The 25,447-nt window shown below is 35.5% G+C and overlaps 1 protein-coding gene across 2 annotated transcripts in view; it reads right to left on the reverse strand.

Annotated features, from left to right (window-relative positions):
* USP34 (ubiquitin specific peptidase 34) overlaps positions 1–25,447 on the reverse strand; it is a 153,680-nt gene that overhangs the window by 25,150 nt on the left and 103,083 nt on the right. For both annotated transcript variants that reach the window (XM_060692619.2, XM_034427298.3), the window contains exons 40-65: positions 23,922–23,977; positions 23,702–23,822; positions 22,490–22,673; positions 20,305–20,468; positions 18,816–18,881; positions 17,191–17,337; positions 17,052–17,108; positions 16,831–16,908; positions 16,198–16,292; positions 15,867–16,039; positions 13,302–13,455; positions 12,855–12,933; positions 12,217–12,270; positions 12,020–12,115; positions 9,922–9,986; positions 9,753–9,828; positions 9,607–9,654; positions 7,400–7,465; positions 4,709–4,789; positions 3,382–3,467; positions 2,762–2,930; positions 2,527–2,601; positions 1,954–2,105; positions 414–462; positions 222–326; positions 78–122 (exon numbers count right to left, since the gene is read on the reverse strand). In XM_060692619.2, coding sequence (XP_060548602.1) covers positions 78–122; positions 222–326; positions 414–462; positions 1,954–2,105; positions 2,527–2,601; positions 2,762–2,930; positions 3,382–3,467; positions 4,709–4,789; positions 7,400–7,465; positions 9,607–9,654; positions 9,753–9,828; positions 9,922–9,986; positions 12,020–12,115; positions 12,217–12,270; positions 12,855–12,933; positions 13,302–13,455; positions 15,867–16,039; positions 16,198–16,292; positions 16,831–16,908; positions 17,052–17,108; positions 17,191–17,337; positions 18,816–18,881; positions 20,305–20,468; positions 22,490–22,673; positions 23,702–23,822; positions 23,922–23,977 — 2,541 coding nt within the window. The remainder of the gene's footprint in view (positions 1–77; positions 123–221; positions 327–413; positions 463–1,953; positions 2,106–2,526; positions 2,602–2,761; positions 2,931–3,381; positions 3,468–4,708; positions 4,790–7,399; positions 7,466–9,606; positions 9,655–9,752; positions 9,829–9,921; positions 9,987–12,019; positions 12,116–12,216; positions 12,271–12,854; positions 12,934–13,301; positions 13,456–15,866; positions 16,040–16,197; positions 16,293–16,830; positions 16,909–17,051; positions 17,109–17,190; positions 17,338–18,815; positions 18,882–20,304; positions 20,469–22,489; positions 22,674–23,701; positions 23,823–23,921; positions 23,978–25,447) is intronic.

Here is a 25,447-nt window from a genome sequence, read left to right on the forward strand (position 1 = left end):
ACAACTTTAAAAATGTTGAATATGACCATCAAACAATATAATATATGGTAGCAAAATACTGTACTTTTAGACCATACCTCAGGAGTCAACTTGGCTATAGATGTGAAAAGCATGGATACGATCTGTAAGAGAGGAAGAAATCCTTTCATCATATGCAACTCTAATGAAAGCATTCCAGTTAGGCTCTCAGATGGTATAACTAATAACAGCTAGTAACTTACATGTTCTGCAAGTCTGTTGTTATATCGACAAAGACTGAAAATAAGATTGCAGGTCTGCCTAATATTGATTCCATCTCGAATATGTTGGAATAAGAAAGGAAAACCCTGGAACAAATTCAATGGGTTACTGTAGCAGATATTTTAAAAGAACATGTTTTAAAACTCTTGTTGTTTTTCATGTCCAGTTATTACCTTGCCTCCAGTTAATGCTGCCATATCATTTTGGGATAAAGTCAAATGCCTAAAACACATATAAAAAATGGATCAATTTATTTCATTAATCAACCAATTAGTAAAAACAAAATCGCTTTCTTGAATTTTCTTGGAGTAGTCCATGCAAAACCACACTTTTAGGAAATCAGCCAGCTAACAAATGCTGGTAGGAACAGGGAACAAACAAAGAAAGAGGACTTTTCATTTCACAGTTCTGGACCCAAAACCAGGGGAAAAAACCAATGTGAATTGATTTTAATGGCAAAAATATGCAAAATGTGGGTTACAATCAAGCAACTGTTTTCGCCCTTTGAACGTTTTATATATTTATTTATTATATTTATTTATTATATTTTATTATATATATGGCTGACAGCTTCAATTTAGAACGTTGACTGATGAATGATTAGCAGTTCTACTGCTCGTTCAGATAATATTGATATAAATGAGGAAGAATATTTGATAATATACAGTAAACCATTGTGTCTATTTTGTATAGCTTAGGACTTTTTTCCAGGGGGAAAAATTACCCTAAAGTCAGAACACTCCTCAGAATCACTCCTGTGAATTGGGTGATATCATGCCCCTTTATAACATCTTCTAACAAACATGTAGCTTTTCTAGGCGCCTTAGCCATCTGATAGAAAAAACTGATTCTGGTGATGGCCAGATGGCACAATTTAATGGGTCAGATTTTTGCTTCCTTAGTTAATAATGACTGGCAGTAGATCTCTGAGATTTTTGATCGAAGTCTTTCACCACTTTACTTGGAGATGGCAGGAATTGAACCTGAGATCTTTTGCATATGAAACATAAGACATGCTAGCAATCTGAGGCCCTGCCTACTTAGCACGTATACAATTACTAAAAACTCTGATTTTGCACTGGTTCAGGCATGCACTATCAAATAATCTTTACCACTTTGAGACTGTATTCTACTTTTTCATCACTATAAACAAACCTAATAAAGGAAAAATGTTAAGAGATGTCCAATGTGATATTATCTCAATATCTCAAAGGAATGTGGGCATATACATATATACTCATGTATAAGCCCATCTATTGTTGAACCAACCCTCAAATTTTACATCAGAATACTATAAAAAGTGTGCCAGCTTAACAACACATGGGTTTATCTATGAGTGTATAAAGGATATATAGGTACTTATAAGAAGTATTGATATATATTTTCATGAATAAGCTGAACCTAAGTTTGGATATATTTTGGCACCTGAAATTCTTGCCTTATAGGCAAAAAATATACGATATATATAAAATCTTAAGCCAATCACATAAAGCCCCTGATTTTAAATTTTCTAGATAGGTTTATGCTGTCAAATAATATAAAAAGTGTTAAAAACCAGAATAGGTTTTTTTGCAGGTTTTCTTGTTCCTTTTACTCTTTATTACTTTGTGTTAGTTTTTGGTGTTCTTTATCAAATTTTTAATAAAATCCATTAAAAACAGATGAATAAATGCAATACATAAACAATCTGATATATGTGAATATACTCCTCACCTCTCTGATCGAGACTGTTCTACCAAAAGAGCTATCAGAGCAATCATCTTTTCAAGTGCAGCAGGCCTATATTTTTCTTCTGCTAAAGAAAGAATGTCTTCCTCCTCCTCCTCCTCTTCTCCTTCTTCTTCTGATAGTACCTCAACTTGGGGCTGACAAAAAAAAAAAAAAAAAGCAAATCATCATCATCTCCATCTCTCTCTCATACTACAAATCTCTGCAAAAGGACTTATTTTACTAAAGGAGCAATAACATTACTCTCCCCGTTTCTCTCCCCCTTCCTCTCTCTCTTTGTGAGTGTTTAACCATGTTAAGCTTTAGAAGTGCAATACATTATCTCAAATCTAGATTCATAATCAAAATGTAGAATAAAGATCTACTAAGGATAATACAATAGAGATAATCTGTTTGGAAAAACTTAGAAGTGGAGTGGAGATCATGATAAATTTGTTAAAGACAAATTTTTACAGAGTAAAGGTGAGAGTAGTCGTGAAACACCTCCTTGAAACACTGGGTCTTATCCACTAAAGTGCCAATGAGAAATTAGGCTATAAAAAATTACTCCAGACTTACATTTTCAGGACCTTTAGTTCCCATATAGAAATGAACCATTGTTGAAATTGCTTGCAGAGAAAGCAAAAACTGGCTCTGGAAATAATTGAATATAAAATATAACAACTGTTTATATTCTTCCTTCCTCTCTAAATTGATTTTTGTAATAAACATAGAAACACAAAGATTAAATAACAAAAATGTTAACGGCACACAAACTAATAATAAATATAACAGCAGAATTCATGTCACTCACCTCCTCTTCTCCCATTTTGGCAAATTCATAAAGAAAGGCAAAGTATTCTGTGAGATGTTTACTGTGAGGTTTAACACCATGTTCCATAATTGACAACAGTGTCTTCACAAAACGAGTCACACATGAGCGACTACCAATATCTTCCACAGGACCATCCATGTCATCTGAACTGAAAATACATTTCATTGTTCATCAGTGTATATTGAAGTCACTGAAGGCAAAATGATCCAAAATCAATCTGAAAAGTTGTTCCAACTTCCTACATTATGCAAAGTGCACTATACTTAGGATAGCATGTGAAATGGTTAACAGTGTTTACTTTACTATACAGTACATGCTGTGGTTATACCTCCATGAATAAATTCTTTTTAGTTACATGAACTGAAAACTATAGTAACATTGAAAAGGCATGCCATAATCCTCCAAGGTAAATTGTTTATAATTTACTGTACTGCTATTTATTTTCTGATCACAGTGTAACATAAAATGTTATCTGATATAAAAGACCAATGTAAATGTCCCCCAATATACTTGTATACTTGTATAATACTGACATATGATAAAATTAGTGTTACGAAACAAATATTTGAAATAGATGGAATTGTTTTAAGAAAATGTACCAGTCTTCTAGTCCTGGCTGTAGGTAGAGATGAGCATGGACTGGCCTTAGCCGCTGAATCACATGAATGCACAAACGCTGAAACATCTGTAAAGTCATAAGCTTTAAGGTTACTTGGGGTCACAGAAATAATTGCTTTCACAAAGCTTTAGAAACAAAGTGATCATGGATTATTTGGTTGAAAAGTTCATAATTGAATTAGTGATATTTTGCCTTCATGTTACACAATTAATACTATTTTATACAGACTATATCTTAAATCATTTAATCATAGAAGATTAGAAAAGACTTTCAATATACACTTGTTCAGCCCCTTGCTCAATGAAGGAATTTATTATTGTAGCATTCTTGACAAACAGCCATGCAGAGACTCATTTTAACAGTCAGTTGCTTTGTGGAACAGCTTTTATTAGAATATTTCTCCTGATGGCCAAACATAATTTATTTCCATTTAATTTAAACACATTGGTTTTTATATTGTCTTCAGAAATAACTCTGAAAAATATCACATTGTCTTCTTTGTGATGGCTTTTCAGATATTTGAAGACAACTATCCTGTGTTCTTACAGCCTACACAAACCCAACCCCTCCAAACATTTCTCAAGTTTTTTAAGCCCTTTATCATCTTGACTGCTGTCTTTTACATACATTCCAGTTTTTCAATATCCTTTATAAAAGAATATGGCCAAGGCAATATAGAAAAGAATTATGACTTCCTTTGGTCTTGGACCTATACTTCAATTCGTGCAGCCCAAGACTGTATTTGCTTTTTTTTTTTTTTTTTGCAGAAACAGCACAAAAAACTATTAGAACTGCATAGAAGACCTTAGTATAACTTCTGAGGTATTGCATTTGCAACAATCCAAATTGAGGCAGCATTTCCATATACAAAATTGCCTTTGGCCTCATTCTTCAGGTAGCAGCTCCTCTGGTTGAATGGCAAAACACTACTGGGAGAGAAGTTCAGGTTTTTAAATTAAATTAAATTAGACATAAGCTATTTGTAATGTGTAATGGGGCCTCTTATTCAAATAAAAACGCACCTAAAAATATTTGGAATCTGTTTTGGTGTGCAGACTAAATTTCAAGGTCCACACGTACACTTAGACTTTGTTATATTGTTTATCAGAAATCCTTCTAAAAACTGCCATAATGTTTTTCATCCGAAGGCCTCAAAGAATGTGAAGTAAACCTCAAATATATGTAATAGTATCCAGAGCAATTCAACCTAACATGTTGAGTTTTATGGTTAAAATTCATACTGTGAATTTAAGAAACTAACCCTAAGCAATAACATTTCAAATGACACATACTATGCTTTATCTTACCTGTCTTACAATCTGATTGGGGCATTTAATTAAAATCTGCATAGGCCACCAGTCATCATCAGCCATACGATCAAGAAACCACTGAGAAAAAATATATATGTAACATTTTAGCATATATTCCTTAATAATGAAAGCATTTTCTATTCTACTACACATTCATAGCATATTTTATTATCATTGCTTAAACAACTTAAGTAGAACTCCAAAAGTATTCCAGTAAATATCTGCATAGTTGGGAAGGAGGAAAAAAAACAATTTTTCACAGCTGTTTGAAAAAATGAAGGCCAAGGGTGATAGTTGTCCTACTTTCTAAGTTCACGCCACCTACAGTGTATTCAGAAAGTATTCAGACCCTTCACTTTTGTCAATTTTGTTATGCTGCAGCCTGATTCTACAGTTGTTGAAATTCATTTTTTCTCATTAATCTACACTGAGTACCCCAGAGTGACCAAGTGAAAATAGAAGTTCAGAAATGTCTGTAAATTTATATTAAAAAGAAAAAAACTGAAATATCATATTGACATAAATATTCAGAGCCTTTGCAACAACATTTGAAATTTAGCTCTGGTGCCTCCCATTTCTCTTGATTGTTGCTGACATTTTTCTACACCTTGATTGGAGTCAACCTGTGGTAAATTAAATTGTTTGGACATGATTTGGAAAGGCACACACCTCTCTATAGAAGGTCTCACAGCTGACAATGCATATTGTAGCAGAGCAAAAGCCATGAGGAATTGCCTGCAGAGTTCAGAAACAGGATTACTGCAAGGCACAGATCTGGGGAAGGCTACAATAAAATTTCTGCTGTACTGAAGGTTCCTAAGAGCACAGTGGCCTCCATAATTCTCAAATGGAAGAAGTTTGGCACAACAGGACTATTCCAAGAGCTGAATGCCAGTCAAACTGAGCAATCAGGGAAGAAGGGCCTTAGTAAGAGAGGTAACCAAGAACCCGTGGGTCACTTTGACTGAGCTCCAAAGATTCTGTGTGGAGATTGGACAGAATTCCAAAAGGACAACCATCACTGCAGCCCTCCACTGGGCTTCATGGCAGAGTGGCTAGATAGAAGCCTCTCTCGTCAGTGCAAAACACATGACAGTCACTAGGAGTTTGAAAAAAACCACCTGAAGGTCTCAGACTGTGAGGAATAAGACTCTCTGGTCTGATGAAACAAGACTGAACTGTTTGGCCTCAATTCTAAGCATTATGTCTGGAGGAAATCAGGCACAACTCATCACCAGTCATATCATCCCAACAGAGAAGCACGGTCGTAGAAGCATCATGCTGTGGGGGTGTTTTTTTAGCAGCAGAGACTGGTCAGGATTGAGGGAAAGCTGAATGGAGCAAAGTACAGGAATATCCTCAATGAAAACCTGTTCCGCAGTTTTCAGGACTTCAGATTGGGTCAAAGATTCACTTTCCAAACATGACAATGATCTGAAGCACACAGCCAAGACAGGAGTGGCTTAAGGACAACTCTGATAATGTCCTAGAGTGACCCAGCCCTGACTAGAACCCTATTGAACATCTCTGGAGGGACCTGAAAGTGGCTGTCCTCTAACCGTCGCCATCCAACCTGATTGAGCTTGAGAGGATTTGCAAGGAAGAATGGCAGAAAATCCCCCAATCAGGTGTGCAAAGCTTGTCAAGTCATACCGAAAAAGAATCAAGTAATTGCTGCCAAAGGTGCTTCAACAAAGTTCTGAGTGAAGGGTCTGAATATTTATGACAATGTGATATTTCAGTTTTTTTCTTTTTAATAAATTTATAGACATTTCTAAAATTCTGTTTTCATTTTGTCATTATGGGGTACTGAGTATAGATTAATGAGATAAAAATGAATTTCAACAACTTTAGAATTAGGCTGCAGCATAACAAAATTGAAAAAAGTGAAGGGGACCTGAATACTTTCTGAATGCACTGTAAATAACATTATTGAAGGATACTAACAATGGGATGCTAGATGAATTATGACATATAATAAATAGAAAGCTTATCAAAATATTGTTCTTATATTTCAGGGGTGCCAAACTTGCGGCCTGTGGGCCAGATGCATCACACATTGGCCATCCCCACCCCCGTTTTAGTGAAAGGGGAAAAAGTTGTAATACGTCATGTGACAACAATGTGATGACGCGAGTTTAACACCCTGTTATAGTTGGCTGCCTTACCTATGAATTAATGAAAAAAATTCCCTTCTTTTTAGGCAGTCATGTATCAGAAAGCTTTTGCTCCACAACAAAGATAAAAAGGCAATTATTATGGGGCTCTCAAATTTTGAACAAACCAGCTGTACTAATTTAGGAAACCAAGTTTTTTCTGCATTCACCATGTTCACTATGTTTAATCCAGTAAAACTAAACATTTACTATTAAAATAACTGATCAAAGTTTATATTTTTATATATCATATTTTTAAAAAACCACCCATCTCTCTCATACTAATCTAGGCAGTGTACAAATAGACAATTATAAGTACCTTACATACAAAATGAAAACAAAACTTCTATTTAACTAGATTTGTAGCTAAAGCTGGCATGGTTTTATGAAACACTTTTTTCTTATTTTATACAGCATAATGTCTTTAGCACATTACCAAATCCATACATTTATCCTTCCTAAGTTACGAAACACAAAAAGGATAAGGTTTGCTAACTTGCGTATTTCACTGAATTCTTCATTTTTGTCTTACCTCACAAGCAGCTTGGCTGTTGTTAAATTGCTTAGTTAACAGTTCAATCCACTGAAGCATTGTGGGCTAAAGGAAGTAAACATTCAAACTGAAGCACATAATTTTTTTCTTCAGTTACATAACATTAAAAGCAATAAGTATGATGCAGTGGTTTCAGCAGTACCCTCCCACCTTCCCCAGACCCACAAAATGGATAGTGATTTGGTTTTGAGGTTTAATAAAACACATAGTCAACTCATCTGGTTTAAAGATGACATAATATTGTATCACATTTATAGAATAAAATAAGAATAATAAGATCTTATGTTATATAATGGTTAATTTGTCAAAGTTAAGATATCCTATCCTAGGCTAAGGAAATCAAATTTGTCCATACAGGTAGTCCTTGTTTAGCATCCACAATTGGGACTGGAGCTCAGTTGCTAAGTGGAATATTGGGGGCCTCTCAGAATTTGTTATCAGGTGGGCAGTTATATAAATGTTTTCAATAAATAACTAAATGACTAAATATCTATCACTTAACTGCAACTGGGCTTACATTTTTACTACAGCTTTTTCCAATTCCTTTGCCTTTTGGAATGCTTACCTCAGTGCTAGATAATTTAGCTAGAATGGAATTAATGTGTGTATTCATATTTACTGGAGAAGAGATTAAAAGAGAGTAAGCAGGTATACAATGAGGAATGCACATCAGAACAATGTACTGGCAATGTACTGATTACCTAGTGCAGGGATGGGCAAATGTGGCTCTTTTACAACCTGTGGACTTCAACTCCCAGAATTCCTGAGACAGCTGTCTCAGGAATTCTGGGAGTTGAAGTCCACAGGCTGTAAAAGAGCCACATTTGCCCACCCCTGACCTAGTGTAGTAGGGGCTGTGAGGAGAAGAAAAACAAAGGTCAGGCACTGGAGAGATTGGAGAAAAAAATTACAAGAGAGTAAACAAGTATACAGTGGCAAATACACTGGCTGTCTGCCTAACATACTTGCGGCTAGCAACCCCAAGAGCTGTAAGTAAACAGCTGGCATCAATGAATTCTTGTCAATGTGTATTCCCCATCATATGCCTGGTTACTCTCTTGTAATTCCTTCATCTCCAATCATTCCAGTCTGTGATGGGGAGTGGGGGAATGAGTAAAGCATAGGACAATGTATACTACCTGACTGGCCAGGTAGTTCTTGGGTTAAAATGGAATTTGGGACCAGAATTTCCATTGCCGAAGCAATAAAGTCATAAAGTGTGATGTCATATGATCACATTGCTTAGCAATGTCAATCCTGACAGTCCCAGTTGCCATTTTAAGAGATCACATGGCCATTAAGGGAAGCTTTCATGTGATCAGAGTCCTAGGTAAACAGGCTGGTGTGTGAGAACTTTGGGAGAATGGATGTTGCCGTCGGTGGGCCAGCAAGGGCCAAGAGTGGGCAATGCAGAGAATACAGGGGGTATACTACGAACTAGCACTTAGCACTAGCATTTAGCCTTATCTACTATTTCAGAGTGCTTTATAGCCCTCTGTGTAAGCAGTTTACAGAGTCAGCATATTGCCTTCAACAATCTGGATCCTCATTTTACTGATCTTGGAAGAATGGAAGGCTGAGTCAATCTTGAACTGGTCATGACTGAACTCCTGGCAGTGGGAGCATTAGTCTGCAATACTGCATTCTAACCAATGAGCCACCATTACAAGATGCCTGTGATCTCATACACCATAGTGGGGCTCTTCAGAAGAAAAAGCAGTGTGAGTGACTTATGTGAATGACTTTAATCTTTGCTTGTGGGAAACTGGTAATGAAGGTTACAAATAGTGATCATGGATTACTGTGGTGTTGTAATTATGAGCTAGGTATCCAAACCCCAGAACACAATCATGTGACCAGGGACACTATGACAGCTAGAATTCTGAGAATCAGTTGTAAGCCCCCTTTATTCAGTGCCATCATAACTACAAGATGTAAACATCTTGGTCACAAACTTTTTTTTTCTACACCTTCCTAACTTTAAATGGTTGTTACACAAAGTAGATGCTAAGAAAGGTCTACCTGTATTAGCTCAAAGGTTCGTTTAGACTATGAAATAATCTAGTTTGAAACGAACTGAAATTTCATTATAATTTTTGCTTTATTTTTCAGTCAGTGAAGCAAAAGACTGTTTATCTTAATCAATGTTAGAAATATACACTGTTATAGGAAATCCAGGTACATACCTTTTCTTTTGAATGGATAAATGTTTCAAGGACAAAAGAAGTGCTTAACTGTAAGACAATAATTGATAGTCACAGACTATCCTGAACAAGAGCTAAAACACTGTTTTGTTTTGTTTTGAAAGTAATATGACAGTAAGATACTCTACCTTGGCTGTCATCAGAGAAACTGCTTTTGGATCTGGTAATGTGCTGGGGATGCTACTACACAACTGCCACATAAATCTAGGACAAACACATGCACAAATACTTGTTTTTACGCCCACTTTTTAAAACCTGGAATTTATTAAATAAAATATAAATTGATATAAACCTTACCCAAAATATGTATGCTCAAAAATATTCTTATCCTGAAGGAACTGCATGTTATCATGCCATATCCACTGAAGAGAAAAATGAAAAAAATCAGGTAAAGCTATTTACTCTATTCAGAGATGAATGAAAAATAAATTACTGGCTAATGTAAGTACTTCTTAACCTATATAAATTGATTGACTGAATAAATAAAAATCTTGTGGAGAGATGCAGCAAACAAATTTAATAAATTTAAAAAAAAATAAAAAAAAACCTTTCTATTTAAATGTAACATAATTCAAAATTAGCCATTATATAAAATGCTACTGGTATTCTCTCTCATGGAAACTTCATTTAAATAATAAAAAGCGTCCTAAGTAAGTAAACTAAACAATATTCCCTGTATCCTATTCCAAACTGCTTGGGTGTGTTACTACTACTGTGAAGTCAATAACAATGATAATTTATTAAATTTATATGCTACTTAACTCTCAGTGACTTTGGCTCACAACAATCACCAAAGAAATTACAATAAAATCAATAAATGTTTAATTTTAATGTTTTAATACTTAACATTGAATGCTTTTAATTTTTTAATTTTCTTATTGTTTTATATCATGTTTTTATATTGTTGTAAGTTGCCCAGAGTCATTTGACAGTGAGATGGGCAGCAAACAAACAAACAAATAAGTAAACATAGATAGATGATAGACAGATAGATAGAAGATGAAGACTGATGAAATAAAGGGTCTCATTCTCCCTCACTAATGGCTTTAGCTTTTCTTAGAATCCAAGGTATAATATATTGACTACCTAAAACCTTCATATACTGAGGCAACCAATAATGCACCTAACTCAATTTTGTTTATGCTTTTGGGAACTCCTCTCTTGAGAAAAAGGTTTCCTAAGTTTTGCACCCAGAAATATTTTAATTGGGTATGGCAAGAAATGTGACCTTTGGGAAAATTTGAAACGGTGTTCTTGCCTAAAGATGAAGGAAGGAAGGAAGGAAGGAAGGAAGGAAGGAAGGAAGGAAAAGATCTCTCCAATTCTGTGAGTTCTATAACATCAAGGAAAGTTCCATTTAGCCAACTGACTTTATGTTAATATTAACAATATTAATTACTGATTTACTGAATTATAGGTTCTTTCTGTTTTATCTAAATCAGGGGTGTCAAACTCAAGGCTCGTGGGCCAGATCTGGCCTGTGGGGTGTTTAAATCTGGCCCATGGGGCCGGCCTGGAAATATTAAAGGACTGGCCCGTGGTGCCTCTGGCAGCTAAAATGGGCCATGTGTGTCCCACCCCGTGCCTAGTTTTCACCCTCCATGGCCTCCTGCAGCACTCTGCCATTTTCCGGCCTGTTTTCTGGCCAGCAGAGTGCTGCAGGAGGCTATAGAGGGTGAAAATGAGGTGCAGGGGGGCTGCGCATAGACCCCCTGCACCCCGTTTGGCCAGCAGGGTGCTGCAGGAGGCATCTGTCCTCCATTCCCCACCGGCCTACGGAGGAGAACTACAATGCTGATCCGGCCCTCGAAGAAATCCAGTATGACATCTCTGATCTAAATGGAAGAGCCCAACAACAGAGCAATAATGCTTTTTGATGCACATTCTTATCTTAACATTTTCATTTCAAATGTGCTATACACTATATAGTAAGATATGATAATGCTTAGTAATATTAATTATCCACTTAATAGGCATTGATATTACTAATAATTTAATGAAATAAATATGAAAAAGAGCCCTTTTTCCCTTGGTCTACTCGGAATTTTTTTTTAAATGATGCCATTTTGATACAATGAAAACTCGCTCAAATTAGCCCAAACTAAGAATTCTGTCTATTATATAACCAGCTGTCAAGCATGACTCTGTGTCTAATTCATGTCATTGCGTAATGTTCCATATGGGATATCAGAGCACAGGGGGGAAAATGCAAACTAAAAGTAAATAGGTGGAGCACCAAGTACAGTAAGAATTTAAAGTCCTGCTACATTACATCACAATGTTTGACAAATAATCAATTTTTCCTTGGACAAACTAATGGCAAAATCTGAATCAGAATCATTATAAATTTGTGTTGTTTGAAGTATAATAATTTATAATTATAGGAAGCACATACTTCTAGTAATTCAGAAGAAACATCAAATGTATAATCTTTGCCATTTTCTTCTTCTGGTTCCATTCGTTTATAGAAGAGCATGTATGCACTGTGAGTCTGAGGGAAGAAAAACAAAAAGCCAACACTTCATTGATATCAGAAAAGAGGAAGATAATTGAAAGATGATATTGTCTAAATTAACATATAAAATTAGGTACCTTTTCAAAAGAGAAATCCATAAATTTATCGGTGACAGAGTCATAGGTTTTCGTCTGGAAAAAAAAATATTTTAGAAGGAATACATTTTCTTTGTATTGTTTCTGATAACTGTACAAACATTAACACTACTTCACATCACACATTGCAAATTTAATTTGGTTGAATGGATATGTACAATTTTCTATAATTTAGTACTGAATACAATAGTATGATAATTGTCTCTTATGTAGGACTGTCTTATGCATACAACTATAATTACAAGTTGTTGCGACAGTAATATATGGAAATGTAATGAACTGAATAATAGATAATTATCTATTATTAAAGTCAGTGAATAGATGAATGTATTTTAAGTGTGTATTGGAACCTCACTTCCATAGTCTATGATCAAGAATGTTTTGAAAGCTTCATTGCATCCTACTTGGGTAATTTTTTAAAAAATTTGCAAACTTGGGTTGTTGTTTTTTTTTCAATTTTCCTTTCTTTCATTTGTCTCCCAGGCTGTCAAGCCAGAGACTTTCTGAGCTAGTCGCTGATTGTAGTGGATATGCAATGAAATAACAAGGTGAGGTAACATTAACATAGCCTGCAACAACACATGTTCCTTTTAAATAGTATTAAAAATATTACAACTCACTGTCATTTCTCCACCAAAACATTCAGAAGCCAACTGAGCAGAATCAAACGGCTTTACTTCAGCATCATTGAACAGATACCTAGAAAATGCAAAACATTGGGTATTAGGTTGATTCATACAAAACTAAAATATTCACTGTACTGAAGATAAATGAAGGTGAAATTCAGTGAAGTTCTTAAGTTTGCTATAATATTACAAGTAACAAAATTCAAGCAAATAATTACAATCCTATCTACTACGGTAGTAAGATGAAATATTCAGCCATTGCTACTAAAGCTGGGACAGAATAAATGCCCGAAATCTTAATGAAATAATGTTGGTGACTAATTTTGCAAAGACACAACAAGTTTATCCAGAAACAAAAACAAACCTCTCATTTTCTGAGATACAACTGACAAATTATAGCCTACCATTAATCAAGTATTTTACTAAACATTCATAACTTACCACTTGTTGTTTTTGTAAGCGTGTGGATTAACAATATCTCGGATAAAGCTGTAGTAATGCCCTCCATCAGCAGTTCCTGTATGGACAGTTACACCTATCAAATCATACTCATAACTCTTGGTCTCCTTTGAACTACTGCCATCGTCCTTGAAACCTAAAATAATATATTACAAAACTTAGTATCTTATTGTCCTAGCCCTTAAAGGTAACATTTATTTTACAATATATTTTGAAGAGAGACTTTAAATATACTGCTATTAAGGCACAATTCTTGAATGAGAACTTCCCAGCCTATCTTCAACAACATTTATAGAATTCCCATTTAATGTAAATCAGCAAGATAACCCCCGTCATTTCCTTTATCTCCCAGATATGATTTATCGCCTTAACTTATTTCTGGGATAATAGGAATAGTGTCACAGGAAGCAGATATCCACCAATTTGTATTTCCTTAAAAAATGCCTTTAGAACTATTAGGAACTAAGGTGTTCTTCCTGATATGTGGTGCTTTACATTGCAACATGTAATGTGTTTCCCATTTATTGATTTTAATTTAAAGAATCAAATGACAAAATAAAATCAGGTAAAATCTAGAAGACAACAAGGGAGAAAACAAAAAACAAATTATTGCCTCTAGGGACCCAGACCTTGGGTTATTTATAAAGAAGCAGAATATATCCCCTTCCTTACAAATATTTGGCACAATATTTGGCACAATGTACAGATCTATAGAATCCCCATTTTGCAGCATGGCAAAAAGGGAAATAAAAGGAAGCTCTCCAGGCACAGACTATCTTTTAGAAAGGTTCATAATTAATTCCTTGAATTGAGGAAGGGATCCATCTCCATTATCAGTACTAATAGCTGAAAGAACATATATGAATGTGTAATAGCTCTATCATTGTTAGAACATGTGGGAAATAAGAGGCTTTCAAAAATCTGCTTTGTGGTTTAGTACAGGGACACATAATTCTCTCTTCCGGCTGCTGCTTTCCTCACTCTGCTGCTGCTGATAAAGTATAGTGGCAACAGCAACTGCTGATGGTCAAAGCCCTGTGAGGATTAGACACCTCTGATATATATATACAGAATCAGTGCTAGAACACGTGCTAATACTAATTAGTAATCTGTCACTGAACAGGTGTACATCAACAACAGTATCAGCGACAAGAGTGACAGGGGAAGGAGGAAAAGTTGCAGGAATATGATAAACACTGCTGGCTATACTGCTGGAGTACAAGTGGCTGCATTCCACTATAGGTAGTCCTTGATTTACGATCATAATTGAACCTGTAATTAGTTTTAACTCATTGTGGTCATTTAGTGAAGCACCCACTAACAATCTTATCCAATGACCGCAATCCTAACTCTCCCTATTGTGGTTGTTAAGTGGAATATGAGATGCCATAGGATGTGGGGGAAGCTCAGTGCAGGCTTAGGCCCAAAATGCAGCACCTTCCTACTTCACACGTGACCTGACTGGACCTCCTAAGGCTTTTCTTACTTCCTGAGGCACCCCTTGCACAGCTTCCGCCCCTTTGGATTCTATAGGCTGTGGACCTGCTTCCTAGCTGGCCTTGTCCCAAAGGTCTCAGGCCTGCTTCTCATCCTCCTGGGCACCTGCTTCCCCTGCCCTCTAGATGCCAAACAAGCTTTATCTCCTCTCTACCTGGTTACACTTTGCTTACTTTCAAAAATCATGCTCTTCTGAAAAGTTACTTGATTGGCACAACAACTGGGCACTCTTTCAGAAATTCTATTTTTGGAAGAAGTGGAACAAATGGCTGTCCAACTTTTCATCACATAATGGTGGAGACACTGCAATGGCTATAACTTTAGGTAGGGTTCTTAAGTCTATTTGTTCAGCACCATCGTAATTTCAAATGGTCAATGAAGCAACAGTCATAAACCGAGGACTATATCAGCATGGCATAATTGATAATGAGTATACAAACAAATATAAACCAATAAATTCAGCAGAAATTTTTGAATGTATACTTCAGTTGCAGGAGCTTCAAACTGCACGCTAATCCTGAAGCAGTGATGAGATTTCAGGCTGAATGACCTTCTTTCATTCTGTCATTTCACCAGCAGCTGTGGCTGGCATTTTCAGAGGCAGAGTAAGACCTACCAATATACTACACTATAACCCTGCCTTCCCAGTCAATCTCTCCCTCCACCAGTGGAAAATAAAACATTTCACCTGGGAGAGTGGAAAGCAATGAACAACAAACGGCAAGAGTCTAAGGGCTTTCTTGAGGAAAATCATGTCAGCCATGTCATTCTGAAAATATAACGTTACATTCACTGATGCCCTCCAGCCTCTGCTACTCATTTCTCCAGATGTTACTTTTTCCCATAAGGGGGGAGAGAGAGATGGTGACCTACTGAACTTTCCAATATCTATGTCAAAAGCTCAGAAAGCACTAGCTTTTTAAAATCAATATGACTTCTGCTTATCCCTCCATGATAACTGCCCAATATTATCCAAAAATGTCATGCAAATTGGTTAAAATGGTCAACAGATTTAGTAGAAAAAATTTGAAGATGAATAAAATCAAATACCTTCTTTTCTGTCATTTTTTCCCATGAGAAAATCTTCAGTATAAGGGGTCATATCCAAACGTAAAGGAAATGAGAAGTGTGTGTTGACCTTTTCCTTCATCATAGTAACCATGTTAAAAGTGTATCTCATTGTATTAAAGCTTAAGATTCGAGGTAATTTCTTAAAACATGCCCTAGAACCAGAACAAAATATTTATTCTTTAATGCCTTACCCTACTTTCAAAGCATCATATATTTAGAGTATAAGTACACAGTATTTAGGAACATGATGTATTTAATATTTAGCAAATTAAATCAGACTAAACTCAAATCTTTTTTCCTCCCATTTTACCTTTTTTCAGCCCGTACTTTTTTCCCACAGTGTGAACAAGTATACATGTTATCACCTTCCAGGGTATCTTTAATAGTAACTTCGTCAAGAGATTCCTATATATAATACATAAGGAAAGTTCATTTAAAGTAAAGGAATTTACAATAATAATTCATTATTCAAATTTATTTCTTAAATAGGTGTTAACAAAAATGCTATTAAATTATTAATTTAAGGAGCCGAACATGACGAAGTTTCTGGGGGCAAAAAATATCATAAAGCTACTGACGCAAACATATACAACTAGGTCTGCCACTGCTATGCACATTTCCCCCCCTAAAAAGCAAAATCAGATACAGTTTGAAACTTGAGAGTAGTTGAAAGTAGAGAGGAAAAATTACTACTTGAAATTTTAGGGTGTTTGATCTTCATCATTGACAATACTGACCTAAATGAAACAATGATCTGATTCAGAAGAAAATAACATTTGTGTTCCCAGGTACTGGAAAGAGCATATCCAGAGATTTCTGAGGCATTGTCATTCAAAACAAGGAATACCATTAAAGAACATAAAAATTTTATTTGATATAATGCTATTTAGGAGATCTCAAATAGCCAAGAGATCTGCAATGTTATTGCTATGGTTTTACTTACATAAATATTCTTCATATCTGCTACTTGACATCTTACTGTATAGAATTCTTCAGCAGTTTGGCTAACATGTTCACAGTCCTAAATAATAATAGTCATAACAGATCAAACCAACAGTATCAATAGGAATCTGTAAATATAAAACTAATACTTGCACTCCCACCCCCCTCCTAAAAAAAAAAACTAGTTGAAGGGAACAATGGACAGTAAAAGTATGAACTCACCAGAGAAACAACATTGTTTGTGATAATACCTCCAAACAAGCTTTTCACAGTATTCTTCTGTGGATTAATGAAATTAATTTCAGTCAAAATAAGGAGAATTGTTTCAAGCACGTTAAAAAAAATATTTCTGTAGACTTACCAATTCTGGAGACATTTCCTCAATTTTTGTTATAAGATCTGTAAAAAATTCTGTCATGTCCTTTTGTTCACCAGTATTTAGTGGCTGTTTATCCATGGTGTAGGTTTTGCAGAATGGCCTTGGATTATATGCTTTGCATTCACTTTCCTTTGTTTAGAAGACAGGAAAACAAGCAATTAATTGTTAAGAACACACAACAGGTGGTTCATGTGTTTGTCAAAAGTTGTTAGTATGGCTAAGTCTGCTTATGAACTGCTTCTGATCTGGCTCCTTTTGTTTGCCATAGGAATAAAATGAAGTAGGAAGTTCAGTCTATAGTCTGTTTGTTAAGGTAATCAGGATACTAACATAGTTCCGCTCACAATAATCATAGCACAAGAAATGCTCTTGGCTTATAGTTTTGGCATGTGGAAGACCAATCAGCTACAGATAGAATGGAGTATTCTAATAGCTTACTAACCTCTACTGATAGAATCAAAGTGAGAAATTGAAAATCATGCACCCAGTATACTTGTTTGCTTATCAGAATCTTTATAGGATAATATTTAGTATAGCCATTCCACTAAGGACTGTGCAACCTTTTCTTTTTTTGCAAGTCTATTTCTTATCTCTCCTTGCCTTATTTTTTTCATTCACTTTCCCTTTTCTTCGTCTTTGCCTTCCATAGAGTCTTTCCTCCCTACTTTGCCTGGCAGTAAGATCTTGCTCGCAAGCCTTTCCTTCTCCTTGCTCAGAGAGACCTCTCAAAGAAGAGTTATCAGAACCCTCCTTTAATCTCCTTCCCAGTGCCAAGAACCTGGCCCATCTTCACCGACCAGTCTTTACCTCCAAACGTCCCAGATATGGGACAGTCTGAAGCAGAGGCTGCTACAGAGCATAAGAGTGAACACAGGTCCTTGGGCAACAGTACTGAACAGTGCAAGAGGCCATGGAGTGCCAACTATTTACCCTACCAACCAAGCCCAACTGTGGCTTGAGATCCACTGGGCCTGTGGATTTCAGCTCCTACGGGAGTATTCAGCTCCTACGAAATACTGTTGTGGGTTCCAAGTGAGAACCTCTTTTAAGAGCATAATTCTCTCTCCTTGAGTCTGCATTCTGCATATACCACACACAAATTGCACAACTGACTTTTTTTCAATGTTTATGCTGCACTACCAATGGTTGCCTCCATATGGGGAAAAAAGAAAATCTTCCAGTACTGGGAAAAGAGACAATTATACAAATATTCTGCATGCATAAAGGTGTAAGGAAAATCAAAAACAATTGCTGTGGGCCATTCAAATTCTGTAACTTCAGTCCAATAAGATTTAACTTTAATTTTCATTTCTTTATTTCTTTCTTTTTCTGCCTTGAAAGAGACAACTTGTGTAAAGAAAACAAAAATCAACAAAACAGTCCAGATATGAGTATCTGTGAACATTCAATATGGAAGCAAAGGTGGATGGAGGTTTCCATTCCTGCCCATTTTTGTCAAGGATCTGACAGTGAACTTAAGGGAGAGCTCACTGATGCTTGGATTACAGAAAGTCAATAAAAAGGTTTAAATATTAAGGCCATTAAGATATTTTATCTGGTATAAGTTATCATAAAGACATACCTTTGGAAAGATTTTTAAAACTTACCATTAAATGCGTGAACATTTTCTGAAGTTCTAAAAGAGTAGTCTTGTGTTTCATATCCTCAGAATACTTTTTAAAAAAAATAATACATGAAGGAAAAAGTTGAAATGGAAAGAAAACACATAAAATTGGTTTTGTAAAGTTAGTAAACAGTAATTTTAAAAAATCTTTTTATTACGAATGTTTAAAAAATTACAGCATTTTACAAGAAACCTACTTAAAACCATTCTAGAAAGTGTATTTATTTATTTAACTAAATTTATATGGCTGCCCAACTCACTCTCAGTGACTCCGGGCAGTTTACAAGGATAAAACCTCAATAAAATAAGCAATAACACCCCCCACCCCCCCACCCCCAGTGACAATAATCAGACAAGCCACTTGATGGGCTCTGTATCACTCTGGAGTCTCCAGGCCAATTGACAGAACCATCTCTTCAGGCCCTTCTTTAAATTTTAAACAAAAAAAGTTTTCAAAACTTTTAAAGTTTAAAACTTATGATATAGCTTTCCACTTAATTTATAATAAAACACAATTAGGAGATTTAGTATTTATTTTAAAGTTGCAAACTTAAGAGTATCAATGAAATTAAAAATTAAAAACTGGAATTAAAATATGCAAATTTTTCTTTTGTTCAAAGAACAAGCATAATATCCATTTTCATAAAATATACTCCCACTTTTATTTTTGTGTCCATATATTAACTAACGTATTTTTCTGACTATAAGATGCACCGGTGTATAAGATGCACCAAGATTTCGAAGAGGCAAGATTTCGAAGAGGCAAGCAAGGAAAAAAAAGTTGTTGCCCTCCCCGGCCCCCAGGAGCACTCTGCAGGCCTCCCAAACCCTCTGCGTGTCCCATTTTTGTGCAGAGGGTTTGGCAGGCCTGCAAAATGCTCCTGAAGGCTGGGGAGAGCAAAAACGTCCCCGTTTTTGCGAAATACAGGCCCATTTTTGGCCTCCCAAACCCCACGTTTTTGCCCTTCCCAGCCCCCAGGAGCAATCTGCAGGCCTCCCAAACCCTCTGTGAGCCCTGTTTTGGCAAAAAACAGGCCTGTTTTTCCACACAGGACGGGGCTTTGCGAGGCCAAAAATGGCTGTATTCGGTGTATAAGACACACCAACATTTCCACCCTCTTTTAGGGGGTGGAAGTGCATCTTATACTCCGAAAAATATGGTAAATAACATTGGAATGAGCACCATTCTGATAGTACTGTGTTCAAATGATCTAATTTTAAAACGGGGACATATGTGAACATAAAAAATTATCTTATTATATGTTAGGTTTTGTATGTTTATCTAACCCATAAATTTTTTTTCAGGTAGACCCAGACAGCTTTACCAGAATCTCTTTTATCATGATGGTTATTTTGCAGGAAAAGCATTGCTTAAAACTGTCATTCATTCAATAAACTGACTTTTACTGACTTTATAGTGATATTAATTGAAATATTAAAATCCGTATCAAGTTAAAAGTGGAAGGCCATACCTTTGCAGTAAAAATGGCTTGTCTGGCTTCTGGAATCATATATAATTGTTGAATTGTTGATGCCAAGTAACAAGTCGCTCCAAGGTTGGTTAATCCCACAAACCTGCATTCAGCTCTAACATCATCATGTGGCCAATAATCCCATTTATAAGGTGCATGAGAAGCTGAAATTGTATATTAAGGTAATTTTATTTCTGAGTACATGTTAAAATCATTAATTATTTAATCTTCTAGGTGAATAAAACCAGTTGGGTGTCTATTCTCCCTTCTTAAATCCCACATTTTGTCATGTTCTCATGAAAGCGTCTCCCTCTTCTTTGAAGGGATCGTGAGTAAACCACTCATATGCTACCTCTGGAACCCAGGTTCTACCTTAAAAGCAATAAATTACCATAAGAATGATTCTCAAGAACTGGGTTTAATTCAGAACCAAATTATTATCATTGGTATTACCACCATAATAATTATTACTACTACTATGATTATCATCACCATTACCAACTGACCATTGTACCTGCTGAAAAAGATGCTAATTTATGTCTGAAGCAAAAAGTGTAACAGTAGCGGTTGAAAGATATGTTACAGTTTGGCATTTTCTTTTCTGCATTACTGCCAATTAAGCACTTTGAAATCATATTTTTAATTTGCACTTAAGTCTGGTATATTTTTCTCTTTAGGCTCCTCTTGCTCAAAAGCTATTATACTAATCAAAATAAACTTTAGGCATCCATTTAGTTTTGAGCTTATAATGTTGGGTTTCATTTTGTATTAATATTCCTGAGTTCTTTAAGTTTTGGTTCATGAAATCTTTTAAACATTTCCTTATATCAAATTAACATTTTAATTTTACTGGAAGGGATGGAACTATATTACAAAAAATATCTTCAAGATGGGCTTAGTAATACAAATCTCTCACGTATGTTGCACCCAGCAATCGTGGATACAGCTGGGATGCAGACATACTGATTTAGTTCATTTCTCTTTTGTTCTTTGTTTTCTACATCAGTGTTCCCTTTCCGGGTTGGTGGCCTGGCACATGGGTGGTGGTGGTGGTGGTGGTTTTGTGTGAGGGGCAGGCGTGCACAGCTTCATTCGTGTGAATGGGGCTGTGAGCACTGGTGTCTGCTGCTCACACGGAACTGTGTGCACTTGCCAGCCCACCACTCATGAAGCCCAGTTGCAAATAAGCCACAGCCTAGTGGATTCCTGTTCTACATGACCATTTCTTACACATCCTTTATTTGACACAACTGGCTCACTTAACAGAAATGGTATTGAGCTTTTTTTCCCAACAGTGCTGATTTATATTTTTCTACAACACTATTCAGAGTAGGACAGCGCACTCTCAATTTCTGTTTGAGCGTGGAAAACAATTTTTTTCTTTTCTGCCTAGAAGAATGAAAAGCATAACTTCTCAGACACATAAAATCCAGAGTATAATTTCTGTGTCCCAATACTTACTGAGGAACCATTTGTTCATTTTGACAGAAAAGAAAAATCTCATATTTGATCTGAATATAAACTATTTCACTTGGCACTAGGAGATGATAAAAGGGTGATGCCCCAAGAGGAAACTTGGTAAAATTAAAGTAGAACTCCTATCAACTGCATTTCATTCGGGGTCCATAGTATCTCCTATCTCTTTAGCACATTCTATTATACATCAGCTTCATATCAAAATAAGCAACTTGAATGGAGAAAAACGACTTTTATCAATTCAAAACTGAGTTCAACATGATTCCGACATGTATTAAAGTGCATTAAAATGTTTATGATGAATCAGAATTGCAAATAAACATGAAACATAAGAGCCATCAAAATGAACATCAATATTTTCTAATATTATGGTCAGAAAATCTTAGAGAAGATGGGGCAATAGATGGCAGCACCTTAACCACCTAAATATTCCTGGCTGCTGAAGTGCTTGCAAATACACTTTTTAATTAGGAATATTCAAGGATGGGTAAGCTTTTTGCTTTTATTTATTGATTAAATTTATAGGTTGCCCATCTTCTGGTAGGTCCTGATACGGCCACTCTTTTTACAAGGATACAATAATATTTTAACATATTTCTAAATCTAATTAACATCCTAACAAATTTTTTAACCTAAAGGAAAAATACAAAGAAATTGAAATTATCTGCTTACTCACAGAATATTGAAAAATTTTAAAAAATATTCTTACACTGCATATGTTGTGCCATAACCCAGTTATGGAGGAGCCTGTAGTTTTCAACAGAACCTTTTACCATTTCTACCAATAAGTCATAAGCAGCAGCCCTTGAAGAATGTGACTTGCATTTTGGCTGTTGTCGATCTTTTAGACTTGGCAATAAGAACAGAAGGTTAAAGATATCTCTTAAGAATTCCTATAAAATAAGGGAAATATAAAAGTCAACATTTACTTGCTGGAATATTCTACATAGAACTTAATATTGCAATCTGAAGATTCACTGTGGGCACTTATTTTCTCTTCCCCCCCCCCCGCCCTTAACTAAGCTATCGCTTCATGCAGTGTAAACAATTGAAGTCTGCCTCTAAAAGACAAGAGGGAAAAGAAAGAAGGTTGTGAAAACTCATAGAAACTGCTATTTGTTATTTAAATTTGTATCCATATTTAACAATTCAAGATAGTGAACTGACACAGAAACAAATATACACTACAAAACAATTAAAATCTAATTAAACTATTCAATTAGTGCTACAATAATTATATATTAACTAAAAACATTTGACTAAATAGAAATGCCTTAATTCATTTTATAAAGATGGAAAGAAAGAAGACTAATCACAACAACCTAATCTATTAATCCAATTAAGGTCCTGAAATGTACATTAAAAAAAAAAATTCTGAAATAAGAAAAAATTTGGGCATGGTCATAGGAAGGAGCCCTAAGCTTCTGCAGCTGCAAACAAATGATAGAATATCTTCATAAGTCTTTCATTTCCAAAATCTTTGCCTCCCTAAATTTTGATCATTTACAACCTCTGAATAATTCATAAAATCAAATTATTGCATATTTCTCACATTCATTTGCCACTATGAATTATATACACTGACAATACAAGGATCTTGAGAAATTAATGCTGCTCTGAGTGGAATCAGTGTCATAATCACTGATTAATTATGATTTTCAAAATTAACTATATGTACCTGAGGCTCAAACTATGCTTATCATGGAAACTGCTGCCTTTGCTTCACAGTCAAGTATTTTTCTCCTAATACAAAGTTTATGTGATCTTTCAAACTGCAATTTTGAGTAGAAATATTAAAAAAGAAGTAGTAAGAAAACATTCACATATATCTTACAACAGTATTCATACTTAAGGGAAAATGTAATAATAAGTATATACAAGATCAATTACTACAATCCTGGTTTAGTTCTTTAGATCTTACCTGCCCCTCTCGGGAAAATTTAAAAGGTGGTTTATGTTTGATAACACTTGTTGCTAAACGTAGGAGACCTGTAAGACCATCATCTTCAGTATTACCATCTTGATGATCAAGAATTTCTCTGCTGTAAAAGACAAAGAGATTTTTCTGTTATTAAATGATATTTTGATGGAAATCATTTTAAACCAATTATTCTAAAGAAATTAACAAGATTAAAGCTTACCTTCTAATACAATCAGCCAAATGTCTTGCTAAGGCATCTAAATCAAGTAAAGTTGTCTAAGTTAAAAGAAACAAAATGAAATTGTAAATGCAAAGCAATTATTAAAAGATTTATTGTATTGAGAAAAGTTTTAGAATATATTTTAATAAGCAATATACTGTACATGAATACAATCTGACTGGTATTACCTAATGCAGACTTCGAACCTTTGATTTTATGATAAAATGTTCTATGAATTATATGCCTTTACAGGTAGTCCTCAACATGACCAGTATCTTGGTTGTTGAGCGAAACAGTTGTTAAGCAAAACACCCATGTGATTGTTTTGCTCAATGACTGCAATCCCGACACTCCTGGTTGCAATTGTTATGTGATCCTTTTGGTCATTAAGTTGATGGAATCCCAGGTAGAATATGGGGTGTCTGAGGTAGATAAGAGAGACCTTAGGAAGCTCCGTTCAGGAGCTGAAAATAATCCCTGCTGCAATCAAAGCAAGAGCCAAGCTTTCAGTGCCAGAGACACTCGCACACAGCCTGTGCTGGGCCTCCTACAGCCTCTCCCATACCTATGACATAACCTGTGTTTATTACATTACATTGCCACTGCTTCTCTCCTCTGGTGCCTGTCAAAATCCAAAAATGCAAAACTTCCACCATGCTGGAACAAGTTTGCAAAGGTTCTCTCAGACAGTGCTTGGCTTCCTGACAGTTAAATCCATTAAGCAGATTCCTAGAGAAAGCAGATCTTCTCTTGGAATCTGCTTCATAATTTTAATCCACAGGATCCCAAGCGAAAGCCTATCTCCTCTAGGAATCTTCTTGGTGCTGCCTTGCTCCTCTAGGAATCTGCACACAAATGGGAAGAATTTGTGCATGTGGGCATATGTAAAAGGGAGAAGAAGAGTGAGTTTGAAAGTGGGAGAAAAGGGCAGAAAAAAGTGGGAGAAGAGGGAGGGAAACCAGTTGGAGTGCAAGAGAAAAAGGGGAGAAAAAGGAAAGGGAAGGAAGCATGCTTTATCACTTTTGCTCCTTCTACTCAATTAACAGGATAAAACAGTCAATAACATTTTTCCATTTAGCATTTCTTCCAGTATGAAAATAAATGAACCAGGCAGATAACGACAAATTATATTTTCTTCTATTATTATGAAGTTTTGTAATGGATTCACTTTAAAAAAAAGTAGTAATTCATCATTTTATTTATAAACTCTCTCCCTCCTCTTAACAAGGACAAACCACAGATTTCACATCCAGTTTTCCTCACCCTGTATGCCAGGCCAAAACCCAGCAAAAACAATTAAATACAGAAGGTATTTGCTGATGGTTTGATTGTACATACAAATTATTCTGGTCGCAAAATTTTAAAAAATGCTGAGGATGTTACAAGGCATTTGAGTTTGTATAAAATGAATACATACCCCAAAAATCAACAAAGCAAATCAACCAATACTGCACAGTCTACACTTTTACAATGGCAAAGGCATCAATACTTTTCTGCAAGTGCTATTGTGTATATAAACACAAGGA

The sequence above is a fragment of the Pantherophis guttatus genome, chromosome 1, assembly GCF_059756535.1.
Source record: "Pantherophis guttatus breed Tessera chromosome 1, ASM5975653v1, whole genome shotgun sequence".
In the NCBI taxonomy this organism is placed as follows: Eukaryota; Metazoa; Chordata; class Lepidosauria; order Squamata; family Colubridae; genus Pantherophis; species Pantherophis guttatus.